At 49.7% G+C, this 16089-nt stretch overlaps 1 protein-coding gene across 3 annotated transcripts; it reads right to left on the bottom strand.

Annotated features, from left to right (window-relative positions):
- Positions 1–3019: 3019 nt before the first annotated feature.
- Positions 3020–13155, bottom strand: LOC143436692 (arylsulfatase L-like). Of its 3 annotated transcripts, XM_076920956.1 has the most exons (12): positions 10877–11139; positions 10230–10277; positions 9661–9754; positions 9124–9273; positions 8813–8934; positions 8553–8675; positions 7729–8167; positions 5914–6050; positions 5554–5688; positions 4890–5052; positions 4592–4713; positions 3020–4310 (listed from the first exon to the last, which is right to left on the bottom strand). In XM_076920956.1, exons 3-12 carry the CDS (start codon positions 9678–9680, stop codon positions 3916–3918), a joined length of 1806 nt encoding a protein of 601 aa, XP_076777071.1. In that variant the 5' UTR covers positions 9681–9754; positions 10230–10277; positions 10877–11139; the 3' UTR covers positions 3020–3915. The 3 variants fall into 3 exon arrangements, with proteins under 3 accessions (XP_076777071.1, XP_076777069.1, XP_076777068.1); XM_076920954.1 differs by lacking the exons at positions 9661–9754; positions 10877–11139 and adding an exon at positions 13132–13155; XM_076920953.1 differs by lacking the exon at positions 9661–9754 and having other exon boundaries at positions 10877–11138.
- Between the last annotated feature and the right edge of the window lie 2934 nt (positions 13156–16089).

Below are 16089 nucleotides of genomic sequence, written 5' to 3'. Positions count from 1 at the left end.
TGGGAGATAGTCAGAGCTTAGGTGCTGTGGCAGCAGCAATATCAAACTGAAGTAACCTTCTTTTCTACTTTTGCTGATAGGGAAATTAAAAATTCTGCAAGAGTGAGAAAATTTCAAACATTAAGGGTAAATGTTCTGTATATCAACACATATTTCAGAAGAATGCAAGTTATAATGATATATATATATATGTACACACACACACATATATATATGTATATATATATATATATATATATATATATATATATATATATGATCTGTAGAGTACAATAATAGTTTTATGTTTTAAAAGTGCCGTTATATGGTTTCTGGATCCCAATATTTCTGGAGCATGTTGTCTGTGGGTATATCTTGATTTCCAATTTTTAAATATAATATTGTCAGTAATATTCTCTGTACAGCATCCCACAGTGTCCAGGAGAGTCTTCTCCAACATAGCCATCTGTGAAGGATTTATATTTAAGAGAAATATGTGTTTCAAAGATTCGCAAAGAGTTAAAACCTGTTAGTACATGACTTATCCAAGATATCTTAGCTCAATTACTACTAAAAGGCTGAATTGTATTAAATATTTAAGATGTGTTTTAGATATTAAATTATCATAGTTAATTAAATTCCCATCCAAAGGATTTCCACAAAGATGTTTCTCTTTTTGTTAGGTACCTTAGGGCCATTGTAGGTTACAGTAGGCTCATTTGTCACGTGGAATGCAATAACGGATACTGAATCCTGTTGGCGTGTCTTGTGGCAATTATCATAATTTAAAATAGATGATATATGTAACCATATCATAGTCAAAATCTGTTAGATTATGATTCTCATACCATTAGTGTAACAGAATTAGAGTACCCTAAATTTGAATTTTTTCATACCCAAAGCTACATACTAGAAGATACAGCAAAGTCTATGAGGTTCTTTTTTTTGTGTAGTTTGGGAATAATCTGGGTTCATTCCATGATCATTCAATATGAAATTTAACAGGTTTTTTTGAGGTCTGTAACTTTCAGATTATGTCCATGATCTAGCTGGTATTATCCATGTTTTTGAAGTTCAGACACAGACTTTAGTTAAAATAAAATACAGTGTATTAAAGCACCATAGGTTTGTCTATATAATACTGGATATACACACAATGTTGCCATTTGCCTGATTTGGAGTTTGAAACTTCTGAATTAACTGTAAACTTTCCATACCAGATATGATGTTTGTCCTAGCCTCCACTAAAGTGGTAACTGTGATGTTATATCCCTTGAATAGGTCAGGAATATTGAATAAAAATTTAGTATAAAACCCCGTATACTTGAAGGTCTGATAGAATTCTGATCTAAAACCATCTGGTCCTGGGCTGTTTTTTGGAGGGGAGACTTTTAATGACTATTGCTTTCTTTATGGGTTGTGGGACTGTTTAGATGGTTTATCTGGTCCTTATTTAATTTTGGTACCTGGTATCTGTCTAGAAAATTGTTGTTTTCATCCAGATTTTCCAGTTTTGTTGAGTATAGGCTTTTGTAGTAGGATCTGATGAGTTTTTCAATTTCCTCAGTTTCTGTTGTTATGTCTCTCTTTTCAGTTCTGATTTTATTAATTTGGATATTGTCTCTGTGCCCTCTGGTTAGTCTGGTTAACAGTTTATCTATCTTGTTGATTTTCTCAAAGAACCAGTTCCTAGTTTTGTTGATTCTTTGTATAGTTCTTTATGTTTGTACTTGATTGATTTCAGCTCTGAGTTTGATTATTTCCTGTCATCTACTCCTCTTGGGTGCATTTGCTTTTTTGTTCTAGAGCTTTCAGGTGTGCTGTCAAGTTGCTAGTGTATGCTCTCTCCAGTTTTTGTAGGCATTAGAGCTAGGAGTTTTCCTCTTAGCACTGCTTCCATTGTGTCCCATAAGTTTTGGTATGACCAGCCTTCACTTTCATTAAATTTTAAAAAGTCTTTCTTCCTTTATTTCTTCCTTGACCAAGTCATCATTGAGTAGAGCATTGTTCAGTTTCCACATGTATGTGGGATTTCCATTGTTTTTGTTATTATTGAAGACCAGCTTTAGCTGGTGGTTATCTGACAGGATGCAAGGGATTATTTCAATCTTTCTGTGTTTGTTGAGGCCTGTTTTGTGACCAATTATATCATCAGTTTTGGAGAAGGTGCCATGAGGTGGTGAGAAGGGATATTCTTTTGTTTTAGGATGAAATGTTCTATAGATATCTGTTAAATCCATCTGGTTCATAACTTCTGTTAGTTTCACTGTGTCTTTGTTTAGTTTCTGTTTCCACGCTCTGTCCATTGCTGAGAATGGGGTGCTGAAATCCCCCACTAGTGTTGTGTGAGGTGAAATGTGTGCTTTGAGCTTTAGTAAAGTTTCTTTTATGAATGTGTCCTTGCATTGGAGCATAGATGTTCAGAATTGAGAGTTCATCTTGGTAGTTTTTTTCCTTTTACCCATACGAAGTGTCCTTCCTTATCTTTTCTGATGACTTTTGGTTGAAAGTTTATTTTATTCAATATTAGAATGGCTACTTCAGCCTGTTTCTTGGGACCATTTGCTTGGAAAGTTGTTTTCTAGCCTTTTACTGTGTATCCAGTCTGTTAGTCTACCATTGATGTTAAGAGATATTAAGGAAAAATGATTGTTACTTCCTGTTATTTTTGTTATTAAGGTGGGATTATGTTTGTGTAGCTATCTCATAATGGGTTTGTTAGCTACTTTCTCTTCCTTTTTCTAGCTTGTAGTTTCCCTCCTTGTGTTGGAGTTTTTCATCTATTATCCTTTGTAGGGCTGGATTTGTGGACCTTTCAAGAAGACCTAATAACATTTCTCCAAACTATTCCACAAAATAGAAACAGAAGGAACACTACACAATCATTCTATGAAGCCATAATTACACTCATACCTAAATCACACAAAGACACAACAAAGAAAACTTCAGACCAATCTTCCTTATGAATAAATATCAATGCAAAAATACTCAATAAAATTCTCAGAAACTAAATCCAAGAACACATCAAAACAATTATCTATCATGATCAAGTAGGCTTTATTCCAGAAATGCAGGGATGGTTCATTATTCAGAAATCCATCAATGTAATCCACTACATAAATAAACTCAAAGAAAAAAGCCACATGGTCATCTCACTAGATGCTGAGAAACCATTTGACAAAATTCAACATCCCTTCATGTTAAAAAGTCTTGGAAAGATTAGGAATTCAATGCCCATACCTAAACATAGTAAAAGCAATATAGAGCAAGCCAGTAGCCAACATCAAACTAAATGGAGAGAAACTTGAAGCAATCCCACTAAGATCAGGGACCAGACAAGGCTGCCCACTCTCACCCTACCTATTCAATATAGTACTGGAAGTCCTAGCTAGAGTGATTAGACAACAAATGGAAGTCAAAGGGATACAAATAGGAAAGGAAGAAGTCAAAATTTCACTATTTGCAGATGATATGATAGTATACTTAAGTGACCCTAAAACTTCCACCAGAGAACTCCTAAACCTGATAAACAACTTCAGCAAAGTGGCTGGATATAAAATCAACTCAAACAAATCAGTAGCCTTCCTCTACTCAAACAATAAACAGGCTGAGAAAGAAATTAGGGAAATGACACCCTTCACTATAGTTACAAACAATATAAAATATCTTGGAGTGAATCTAACCAAGCAAGTGAAAGATCTGAATGACAAGAACTTCAAGTCTCTGAAGAAAGAAATAGAAGAAGATCTCAGAAGATGGAAAGATCTCCCATGCTCCTGGATTGGCAGGATTGATTTAGTAAAAATGGCCATCTTGCCAAAAGCAATCTATAGATTCAGTGCAATCCCCATCAAAATCCCACATCAATTCTTCATAGCGATAGAAACAGCAATCTATGACCTAATGAGGCCATCTTTGGTAACTTTGGTATAAACATCACTTTGGGTCCTCAAGAAAGTCCCGCCCCCACCCCTCTTCCTCACTTCCGGCCCCGCCTTCCAGGTCACAGGCGCAGAACCGGCCGCAGCAGGGCTGCAGCCACGGCAGCCACACGTTGTAGATCGACCCTAGCTGCTGTGGTATGCTCCCCACGGAGCGGTGATGGACGTCATGCTCCTGCCTCAGCTTTGCCACCACTTCGGCGTATGCGGGCTCCGTCCCTGGTGCCAGGGGCCGTTCCTCCCCTGGGTCTGATGTCAGCTCATAGAGCAGCGGGGGGTCGTGCTCGGTCACCGCCCCCGCGCACGGGCACAGGCCTGGCCCCATGCACGACCCGGAGTCAGGGGGGTCGAAGGTCGGGGTGGTGAAGTGGACCTTCCAGACCTTTCCGCCTGCAGGGCACAGGGGGGTGAGGTGGGTGGGTGGTAGTGAAGGGAGGAGCCTGAAGGTGACTGACAGAAAGTGGGCGGGGCCTGAGGGTGACCGACAAAGTGTAAAATGACAGAAAGTGGTCGGCATGAAGATTGACAGGAAGTGAGTTTAAAATAGGAAGTGGGTGGGGTAACTGACAGGAAGTAATAAAACACAGGAAGTGGGCGGGGCCTGGCTGCTGACTGACAGGAAGTGAGCAAGAAACAGGATGTGACCCCGGCGACCCCATCCAGTGACTCACGAGCGCGGTCTGCCCAGCGCCCCGCGTGCAGGAAGACCTCGCAGTAGTGCAGCAGAACCTCGTGGGCCGAGTGCGGGGTCGCGCCAGTCAGCAGGGGCATCAGGTCTCGCCCGTCAATCACCCTGGGCGGCAGGGGCGGGGTTGTGGGTGGGGTCACCACAAGCCCTGCCCACCGTCTAAGCCCCTCCACCAGCCTCCTCTAGACCTACTTCCTGTGTCATGTCACTCGGGCCATGCCCACTTCCTGTGACCCGCCCACATCATGTGACTTCGTCCCAGGCCCCACCTACTTCCTCACCTGTCGGATGGCTCGGTCCCGCCCCCCAGCCGCACCAGCGTGGAGAAGGCGTCCATCAGGCTCGCGGGCTCATCGAGGACACGCCCCCGCGGGAGGACGCCTGGCCAGCGCCAGATGCCCGGCACACGGAGCCCGCCCTCGAGCCCGCCCACGCCCTTGCCGCCTGGGGGCGGGGCCGGGGTCACAGGGGCGGGGCCAGATGTCAGGAGCGGGGAGGGGCAGGAAGTCCGGGAAGTCGTGTTGAGAACAGGAAGTGTTGAGGCACCGGACAGGAAGTGATGTGCACGGCAGGAAGTCAGGAGGGTAAGCAGGGAGCGGGAGAGGAAGTGGAGTCCAGGGCCGGAAACGAGAGGAGGAAAGATGGTGAGCTGGGGCGGGGCGCCAAGTGTCCCTGACAGGAAGTGGGGGCGGGCCTTAGTTATTGGGAACTCTCACACAGGAAACAGGATGTGGGGCAAAAACTGGAAGTGGACAGGAACAGGAAGAGCGGAAACAGTGGATGGGAACAGGAAGTGGGGCAAGAACCGGAAGTGGTCATGTGCTCTGCCAATATATAGTTCCAACCATAGGGACAGGAAGTGGGCGTGGCTTTCACTCACATCCCGCTCTCACTCATGGGAAGAGGAAGTGTCTCCCTTTGGCCCCGCCCCCATCTGTCACTCACCCCGAAAGATCCCGTTCCAGCCGCCCAGCCGCTCCCCGCCCACCACGGCCTCGGCCCAGCCGCCGTTGTCAGACGTGAAGTGGACGAGCGTGCGGTCAGCGAGGCCCAGCGAGTCCAGCGTGTGGAGGATGCGGCCTGGGGCGGGGCCGGGCGAGAGGGGGCGGGGCCGGGCGAGAGGGGGCGGGGTCAGGGTCTGGAGTGGATGAGGCTTCATGGACCGACACATCGCCCCGGCCCCGCCCACTCCACTGACCTCGCCCATCACCTCACTAATCCCACCCACCACTAAAATGACCTCAACCCAGTGACCTGGTCTCTGCCCGGTGACCCCTCCCACCACTCCAGGCCCCGCCCACTCACCCACCACCCAGTCCATCTCCTCCACGTGGTCGCCATAGCGCCCGTGTTGGCTCCGCCCCTGGAACGCGGGTGATGTCACCAGTGGCGTGTGCGTGTGCAGCAGTGACAGGAACAGCAGGAAGGGGGCGTGGCTGTGCCTGGGGGTGGGGCCCGGTTGTCAGGCAGTGGGTGGCTAGCCGGGGATGTCCCAGCACCGGAGGCTGGTCCTTCATTAGCCCAGGATGCCCCAGTAGCAGGGGTGGGTCAGTGGTTAGCACAGGGTGTCCCAGCACCCATGGAGGGTCAGTTGCTCAATGGTTAGCCCATGATGTCCCAACACCCAGAGTGGGTCTGTGGTTAGCTCAGGATGTCCCAACACCTGAGATTGTTCAATGGCTAGTGCAGAATATCCCAGCAGCAGTGGTGGGTTGGTAGTTAGCCCAGGATGCCCCAGTAGCAGGGACAGGATGGTGGTTAGCCCAGTCTGTCCCACAGCCCAGGATGGGTTGGTGGTTAACCCAAGATATCCTGGTGGGTCACTGATTAGTGCAGGATACCCAGTTAGCCTTGTCGTACCCTACTGTAAGTGAAGGATTTCCTGTCCTCCTCTGGGACCCAGTGTGGTGAGCACAGGGTATCCCATGAAGCCAGAGACCTCAACGGTTAGTGCAGGATAGCCCGATACCTCGATAGGTAAGAAGTTGGTTAGTGGATAGCCAATGATACCTCGCCTGCCAGTGCAGGATATCCCATTGTGATCAAAACCCTCACTGGTTAGCCTAGGATAGCCCATCCTTCCAGGACTTGCAGAGGGTAGCACAGCGTATCCCCACCAGCCTAGGAAGCTCAATGGCTAGTGCAGGATAGCCCATTCTGAAAGGAAGCCTGAGTGGTTAGCCTAGGATATCTTGTTTTTTTCTGGGAATCACGATGGTTGGTGCAGGGTATCCCAGGAACACGGCAAAGTTCAGCATCTAGCCCAGGACACCCCATTAGGCACCAATAGCTCAGTTGTTAGTGTAGGATATCCTATTCCTCCAGGATTCACAATGGTTAGCACAAGATATCCCAACATGCCAACAACCCTAATGATTAGTGCCTGGTATCACAGGAGCGCACGAAGCTCCATGGTTAGTGCAGGATAGCCCACTACCTCAGACTGCTCAGCGGTTAGTCCAGGATATCCCATCGTGACAGGAAGACCTCAGTGTCTAGTGCAGGATATCCTGGCAGCAAAGGAGGAAGAGGAGAGGCAACCTCAGAATGTAGCACAGGATAACTTGTTAAGATAGGAAAACTCAGCAGTTAGCCTGAGATATCCTGTTTCCACAGGAATCACTGTTAACCCAGGATATCTGAATCACCAGAGGCCAGTGTCAAGTGAGCACAGGGTGTCCCATTAGGTCAGGAAGACTCACTGGTTAGCCCGGGGTATCCCATCACTCTGGGAATGACAATGGTGAGCACAGGGTATCCCTGCCACCAGTTCAGGGAAGCCCAATCAATGGTTAGAACAGGATATCCCATCATGATAGGAGGGCCTCCGTGGTTAACCCAGGGTATTCCACCTCTCCGGGAACCACAACAGTTAGCGCAGGGGGTGCCCCCCACCAGCCCCAGGAGAAAACTCAATGGTTAGTGCAGGACAGCCCACCAGGCCCCCTCCCCCCAGACAGAGGAGCAGTTAGCCCAGGATGTCCTGTGTCTCTGGGAACTGCAATGGGTTAGCCCAGGATGTCCCATCCATCCAATAGATGGGAGGTCAGACCAGGATGTCCGACTGCTGTTAGCCCAAGATGTCCCACACACTGCAGGTTAGCCCAGGCTGCCACTCACCGCCGCAGGAAGTCCTCGGCCTCGCGCAGCAGCAGGGGATTGACACGCCCGAGCTGCAGGGGCTGCTGGGTGACGGTGGTGTTGCGCATGAGGAAGCAGTCCACGTGCGTGATGGCCCCGCCTACCACGTAAGACCCCGCCTCCAAGATGGCCGCCGACACGCCCAGGGCCAGCGCTGCCCACAGGGCGGCCCGGCTCCGAGCCCCGGCCAGCGCCGCCACCATGGCCGCCACCACCGTGGCCAGCGCCGTGGCCGCCAGGCCCCGCCCTGCCCCGTGCAGGCCGCGCTCCAGCCCCGCCCTCTTCTCAGATGGCTCCGCCCCCGCACAGTCTCCCATCATGCCGAGCGGCAGCCCCAGGAAGTGGTGGAAGCCGTGGCGCTGGGGGTGGTGGCACAGGTCGGTCAGCGAACGGCAGCTCAGGCCCAGGTGCCACTTCCCTGCCCACAGATAAACAACGTCACCAAATATGGCCACGCCCACCAGGATGATGTCACTGAGAAGACCCACCCACAACACCTCACCAAGCCCCGCCCACTAGTGATGAAGTCATTGACTGAGGCTCTGTCCACTCATAGAGGACATTTCCTAAGCCACGCCCACCGACAGATGATGTCACTGCCCAGGGCCACGCCCATTTGCAGATGACATCATTGGACAAGATCCCGCGCATGGATGATGTCGCTGACCCCGTACCCGACAACTAATAAGTGATGTCATCGCCTGGAACCCCGCCCACACTCCGATGATGTCATTATCTCAGGCCCTGACCACTCGGGGATGATGTCATCACTAGGCCCCACCCTCGCCCCGCCCCGCCCTCACCCACGAGCCCTGTGACGTAGCCGCGCTCCTGCAGGATCCGGGCGAACGTGACCTCCTCGGGGGGCAGCCCGCCCGCGCCCGCCGCCCACTGCAGCACACGGTGCCCGAAGCCCGACGTCATGCCTGCGGGGTGGGGGGACGCACAGTGGGTCTGTGGGGGCGGGGTCTGGGGCGTGGCGATCACAGGATAGGCGGGGCACACAGTAGGGCAACAAGGACATGGGAGGTTGGGAGTGCAGTAGGGCGAGGGGCGGAGTCACCTGAGCGGAAGGGGTAGCGCCCGGTGAGGAACGCGGCCCTACTGGGTGTGCACAGCGACTCTGCGGCCAGGTACTGGGTGAGGCGGACGCCGTCCTCAGCCAGGCGGTCAATGTGCGGGGTCCTGGGGGGAGGGGCCAGGGCGGGGGAGTAGTGCAGGGGTGAGCCCAGGATAGCCCCACGGGGACCCCTGGTGTGTGCCACAGGCTAACCTGAGCTAAACGGGGTCTATGAGGGGCTAACCAGGGCTAACCTGTGACTCTGACTGTGACCTGGTCTAGCCTGGGCTAATCCCGCACCCTGAGGTCCCAACCTGAGGGTCGTGTTGCCATAGCAGCCGAGGTCACCGATGCCCAGGTCGTCCGCCATGATGATGAGGAAGCTGGGCCGCTGCGGGGGCGGGCGCAGGGCAGGGGCACAGGGTAGGAGCAGCAAGGTGCACAGTAGGGCTGAGGGGCGGGGCCTGGAAGGGAAACAGGGAGGGAGGGGGCGGGACATTGTCACCGAAAGGCATGCTGGATGCTGGGTAAGGGCGGGGCGGGTGGGCTTCATGCAACTGAGATTGTGGCCATGCAAATAGGGCATCGTTATGCAAATGAGGTCCATGAATATTCATAGACTAAATAAATGACATGGGCATCAGGCTTTATGCATGCAAATTAACATCCCAATTATGAAAATTAGGGTTGTGGGTAGCAAGTGACATGCAAATGAAATCCTGATTATGCAAATTAGACTACCATCATTCATGAGTGGGTATACATACTGATATTAGGAAAGTAGGGGTTCTTCATGGAAATTAATTTTCTTGTTATGCAAATTATCTGTGAATATTAATGAGCCGACCCACCATTTGGATGCTCTGTGCATGTGGTGGATAGCCCCAGTCTCTTGTTGTCATGGTAATTCCACTCCTGGGAGGGGCTTGTGAACCTTCTGTCCAACTGAAATTGTTAAATGAAGGCTGGAGCCAGTGATTGGGCAGTAGAAGAGGAGTGGGAGGAGCCGGAGGAGTGGGAGGGGCCAGAAGAGCCTTGGGGCACTTGGGAGTTGGTGGAAGGACAGGAGGAGGAGGACAGGACCTGGGAAACTGCAGGCTGTGAGGGATGGATGGCATGGGATCAGGGTGGCCCAGTGTAAATCCTTCCAGTCCACGCCTGCAGCCTACATTTGTAATTAATTGAGTTGTTTCCCTTGGGTCGGAGATTTAAGCAACATGTGCATGCAAATCAAGATGCCAATCAGGTAAATTAGCTCCATGGGTAAGGGGTTAGAGCGGCATGCAAATAGGAGTGGCCAGACTTATGTAAGTCCATCCCTAATTAGCATATCCTCAATTAGCATACTCTTGAGGTAAGGCATGGGCATGTCATTTGACTGGAAGAAGGCGGGGTACGAGGGGGAAGGGGTTGGGCTCACCAGAGACTCCAAGGAGGAGCCATGATGCTCTCAGGGGGGCAGGACTTCCTGTTGGAGAGGAAGATGGCCTGTCAGTCACATGCGGGCCACGCCCACCAGCTCTGTCTGCCAATCGCGGGTAGCCCCGCCCACCACACAATCACTTGAACAGCAATGTATAGAAATGACTCCAGGGGTGTGGCCTGATTAATATTCATGAGCCCGTGTGTCATCAGAACCCGAGTGGGGAATTCAGACCCAGAACCACGCCCAGTGGGCTCCACCACGCCCGGAAATATCCTCCATTTCCTGCCAAAAACCCAATTGTGCTCACTCCTTGTTCCCCTTAGCACAATCCCTAAGCCCGCCCCTGTGTCTCGCCTTAGCTCCGCCCACCTCAGCCCCGCCCCCTCGTCACCATATTTCCCTCCCAAAACTTCAATCCAGCTCACTTCCTGATATTGAGAGCTTGATCCCTACGCCCCGCCCATCAATCTCTCCGCTTTGACCCGCTCACCCGGTCCCGCCCCTAACCGCCATTTCCGGCCCCATCCCGCGGGCTGCCCCATCGTCCCCTCGGACATCCCTGCCGGCCCAGGTTTTCCCGCGCGAACCCTAACCCCGCCCCCTTGCGCTGGCTCCGCCCCAGCCCCGCAGCGACCCCTGACCTCGTCGCGGGGGTCGCAGCTGGTCCTGGCGGGTCGCAGGCGCTGTGCTCTGCAAGCTCAAGGCCTTGGCTCTGAGGCAGGGGAGTGGCAGTAAGCGGAGGAACCTGTCGGGACTGGTCAGACCGGTCCGAGCTGGATCCCCGCCTGTGCGCTCGTGGGGAGGGATCCCCGCGCGGCTAGCTGAGACTGGTTCCGGACCCAAAAGTGAATCCTGCGTGCGCCACGTGGCCCGCGCGGACCCATGCCACGCCCCCTCGGCCACGTGACGAGGCTAGAGCCTGGCTCGGAGGGAACACGTCATCCAAAGCTCCTGGAGATGTGGGGGGCACAAAGCAACATGGCAGCCTGCTGGTGGGGAAGTGGGCGGGGCCTCGAGATTGAGTGACTGATAGGAGACTGTGGGCGTGTCCTCAGGGTTGACTGTCAGGATCATCATTATTGATGACCAGTCAATAATCAATACTCCACCCATAATCACCATAATCTGCCAATCAATAGTCAATCATCAATCAATCACCAATAATTAATACCCTATCAGCTCTCAATCACCCAACAGCTGTCAATCAATAGCCAATCAATAATCAATACTACATCATCAATCACCCCCAGCTGCCAATGAATCAATCAATAGTCAATCAGCAAATCACCAAATCAATACTCAGTCATCAATGATTCACCAGCTGCCAATCAATCAATAGTCTGTTAACAACAAATCAATCGCCAATAATTGATACTTGCTCATTAGTCAATCACCCACCAGCTGTCAGCCAATAGTCAGTCTTCAACCAATTACCAGTAATCAATACTCCATCAAGCAATCACCAATAGTCAATACTCCCTCAGCTGTGAATTACATACCACCTGTCATTCAATCACTCAACCAATATCAATACATACCCATCAGCAGTCTATCATCCACCAGCTGTCAATCAATAACCAATCAATAATCAATATTCCATCAGCGGTCAACCACCAACCAGCTGCCAATGAATCATCTATCAATAATCAACCAATCACCAATAATCAATACTCCCTCAGCTGTCAATCACGTCAACAGCCAATCAATCAACAATAATCAATCCTCCATCATCAATCACTCATCAGCCGTCAATCACCTACTAGCTGCCAACCAGTCAATAACTGGTCAATAATCAATACTCCATCAGCTGTCAATCACCCACCAGCTGTCCATCTATCATTAGTCAATTAGTCTTCCTGACTAACAGCCTGGCTTGAAACCATTCTGCCTGCCTCATTAGCATAAATACATATTCAAAACCCCTCCAGTCTAAAAACCATCCCAGTGTCATTTGCATAAATGAATATTTTAAAAAGCAACCTAAAAATAAACCTGGTCCTCATTTGCATACACAACTACTTAAGTAGGATCACGCCCATTCTGCTTTGTTCTCATTTGCATGTATAAATATTCAAATCGCTCAGGGTTGTGTCTCTCAGAGAGGTACAGGCAACCTGCTCAGAGCTCATTTGAATAAAGTTCATTTGCATAAATCTCCACCCTAGCCTATTGAGATCTATGTAAATTTATGCTGGGCTACATTTGCATACTCGAATATTTAAATATTTTCTCTCCTGAGACCCCAGGTTATCCCTGAGAACCCCAGGGTAGCCCTGAGACACCTAGATTGCTCTTTTGGTGCAGGGTGCATCCAGCATGGAGGCCCCACCCTCTCTCCCAGCCTCAGGGCTAGCCTGGCATCTGTGTTCCAGCCTGGGGTCTCAGGGATACCCTAGGGTCTCTCTGGTCTAGCCTCTTTTAGCCTGTGGTCTCAGGGGGTTCATGGGGCTAGACTTGAGCTCAGAGCTAGCCTGGGGTCTGTGGTCTACCCTTGGGTATCAGTGATACCCTCGGGTCTCTTCTCTAGCCTGGGCAGCCTTGGGTCCCAGGTTACCCTTGGATTTCAGCACCACCCTTGTCCTGGTCTAGCCTCAGGTCTAGGGCCTCCCTGGGGTATGTGGGGGCCGGCTTAGGGTCGACAGACCTGTGTGAGCCTTGTGGACTAACCTCGGATCTGGACTCACCTCCATGGGGTCTTGGTTCCCTCCCTGGTGGTGTGGGGACTAGCCTGGGGTGTAGGGGCAAAACTTCGAGTCTAACCTCAGACCTTTGAGTCAGGGCAGGGGCTGCCTGACTGACACCAGACCGACGACCAGCCCCGCCCCCGCCCAGGCCACGCCCCCTGAGCTCGCCCCGCCCCTGGAAATCTGAGGCAGGGGTAGACCCCGCCTCTCACCTGAGCGCCTGAATAAGCGGCCTAGAGCAGGCAGCTGTCAATCAACAACCTGGGGCCGGGACTTCCGTTGGGAGTAAGAACAGGTCTGAGGTGTCAATCAACGAGCTGGAAATGGGACTTCCGGCTGAAAAATACCGCGAAGAGCAGGAGGTGGTCGCTCAACATGCTGAGGGCGGGACTTACGCCTTAAATGCCACGAAGAGCAGGTGGCTGTCACTCACCGTCCCGTGGGCGTGGTTTGAATATTTAATTTAATTGACGTCATCCTAACCGACATCCGTCAATCACACCAAGGTCTAGGAAGAGGAAGTCCCGCCCCAGACCATAAATCCCTCCCCATGAGGTCGCTGCAGCCACGCAGAGCTCGCTCGCCGCTTGGGACGTATCCGCGAGATTTTGCAGGGGTTGGGAGGACGCAACCGCCCGATGAATCGGTTGTCGGTTGATTGACAGGCGCCCGGCGCACAGTGGAAGCCGTGAGGGGGCGGCGCCATGTGCGTGATTGACACCGGGCCTGGCAATGCTGTGTATGACACCATTTGCATACCTTAGGGGCGGTGCCGCCTTGTGGGCGTGGCCTCCGCCGGCGGGCGGGGTCTGGGAGTGGAGGGGAGCAGAGCAGCTGTGCTGGTTGCTCATTGTGCAGTGCCTGGGGTTGCACGTGTTGTCAGCGGAGGGGCGGGACCAGGTGGGTCACGCGGGTGGCAGGGTCATCACAGTCATGGTGGACCGGGAACTAGGCGTTAAATGACCGGAAGTGACCTTACAGAAGGTCCTGGGGTCGTTGTTTGGGTTTATGGGGACATCAGAGTCCTGCTGGAACCGGAAGTGGGCTGGGGAAGAACAGAAATGATGATCCAGGGATGGGGGTTCCTGGGTGGTGGGGGAAATATGGTAAGGGGATAAAATTTGAAATGTAAATATTATATCCAATAAAAGAGGGGAAAAAAAGAAAAGCGGTTAGAACCAACATCCTTAATAAAATGTCAACCCTCTTAAAAAAACTATCTTGATACTAAAATTTGTTTTGAGAATTGTATATTGCAGAATGATCAGCCTTGGTGTATCTACTCAACAAGCAAGCTGGGCAGACCTGCTCAAACCTCTGAGGTCCGGGAATCCCATCTGGTGGCAGCGAAGACACAGCATCAGAGGATTGTCAACTTGCTCTCCCCCCCCCCACTCCTCTTCTAATATCTCAACGCCCATAATCAGCTTGAAGAAGCTAATGATGAGTCAGCGCCCCTATTCCCTGGGCATGGGGACTAAGGTGGTAAATGTTGGGCTGTCTCTCTAGGGAAAAGTAGTGGTTTTGTCAGAATAGAGAGGATTAGCTAGGGTTTATTGCATAGCCATAACCTATTGGTAGAAATCTGTATAATTAATATCAAGATGAAGATATAAATTCTTAAATGGTACAAAATTTACTTTGATTACAAATTTCAAGGTTTTCATTGGTATGAGCTTCTTATTGATAAAAAGTGAGATGAATATTGTTGCTCTCATAGGCATTGTACCAGTATAACACACTTAGGAATACAAGGCTTAGACCCAGTCCTTCTTTAACTTTTTTAACTGATTTGAGATGGTCAGCCTGTGAGTTAAGGGAGTATAGCAAATTCATGGGTGGGAGTTTATTGTTAGGGTTTTTTTCTATGTTTTATTTAGAGATAGCTGAGTGGAGTTAACAGACAACAATCCAGATTACCTTACATGGATAGTTGGTTTTCAAAACATCAGAAGTCCACAGAATTGACATGACAAACATTTCTGTATTAATATTCATTTTGATTAGAGACCTGTCTGCTCCTGACAGCTTCCTGTATTAAATTCTAAGAAGAAATTGAGCATCCTTGGAGTTACTCCAGTTGTGGTGAGACAGCCACTAGGCAAGAATTGCCTCTTTCCTTCTACAGACAAATTACTGTCCAGAAAAGGACACACATGCAGAATAGTCGACTGATTATATCTGCCTAGACAGAGTAATCAGCCCTTAATAATTCTGCAGCACTAAGGTCTGTCAGATGATCCTGGGCCAGAAGGCGGAAGAACAGATGCTCCAATGTTTTGTAGTAGAGGGTGTGTCCAGGTGTTCAGAGGTCTCTATAAATTGGCTAAATTTTAGAAGCTATGCTTTGTGCTTCCCATAATTTCAGTTAACTCAGTCATTCTGGATTTCTGATGGGGTTAAAAACTTATAGTCTCATAGCCAATCCTGGCTATTTACCTTGAGAGAAAAGATTTGAGTGGATGGTCGTCAGCTGACATTCATCCTAAAGCCAGGTTCAGAACTAAGTGTTTTAGTTAGAATAGATGACAGAGGTGCTGGTTAGTCAACAAAATGATGGACTGGGTATTAGGACTATCTTGTACCTCACTGGTACAAATTGGCATAATTATGCTCTAATTGTATTTTGAGAGAAAAGTTTTATTTTAACAGGAAGGATGATATGTAGGAGGAGATAAGGTGGGAGGAGTACTGAAAGGAAGAGAAGGAGTAAGGTGAGGAGGAGAAGTAGGAGAGGAGAAGCTACGTGATGAGAGAGAGTAAGAGGGGGAGACAGGGAGACAGATGTTCACGTATCTCCACCTGTCAAAGATAGTTAATATATCTAGGTTGGGTAGTGGGTTACACCTCTGAGCAATACCAAACTTATAAGCCTTTGATTAACATTTTTAAAAGAGTGTATAAATGCAAAAAGGAAGATGGGGCATTGGATAGGGGTTTTCTAAGGGGGGGTTATGGGGAAAGGGGATGGCATCTGAAGTATAAATAAAATACCCCCCAAAAAAATGAAAAAAAAAAAAACTGGGTGGAGAAGGTGGGATGGATCTGGAAGAAGGTAGAGTGAAATGGTCAGAATCAATTGTATGGAATTTTCAAAAAACCAGAATTCCAAAACAGTCAACAAACAGTGTCATTAAAACTGAAAGATTGCATTGTAGGTACTGGACAAT

This window comes from Arvicanthis niloticus, chromosome 23, assembly GCF_011762505.2.
Source record: "Arvicanthis niloticus isolate mArvNil1 chromosome 23, mArvNil1.pat.X, whole genome shotgun sequence".
NCBI classification, from domain to species: Eukaryota; Metazoa; Chordata; class Mammalia; order Rodentia; family Muridae; genus Arvicanthis; species Arvicanthis niloticus.
This window is presented reverse-complemented; position numbering and strand designations above follow the sequence as displayed.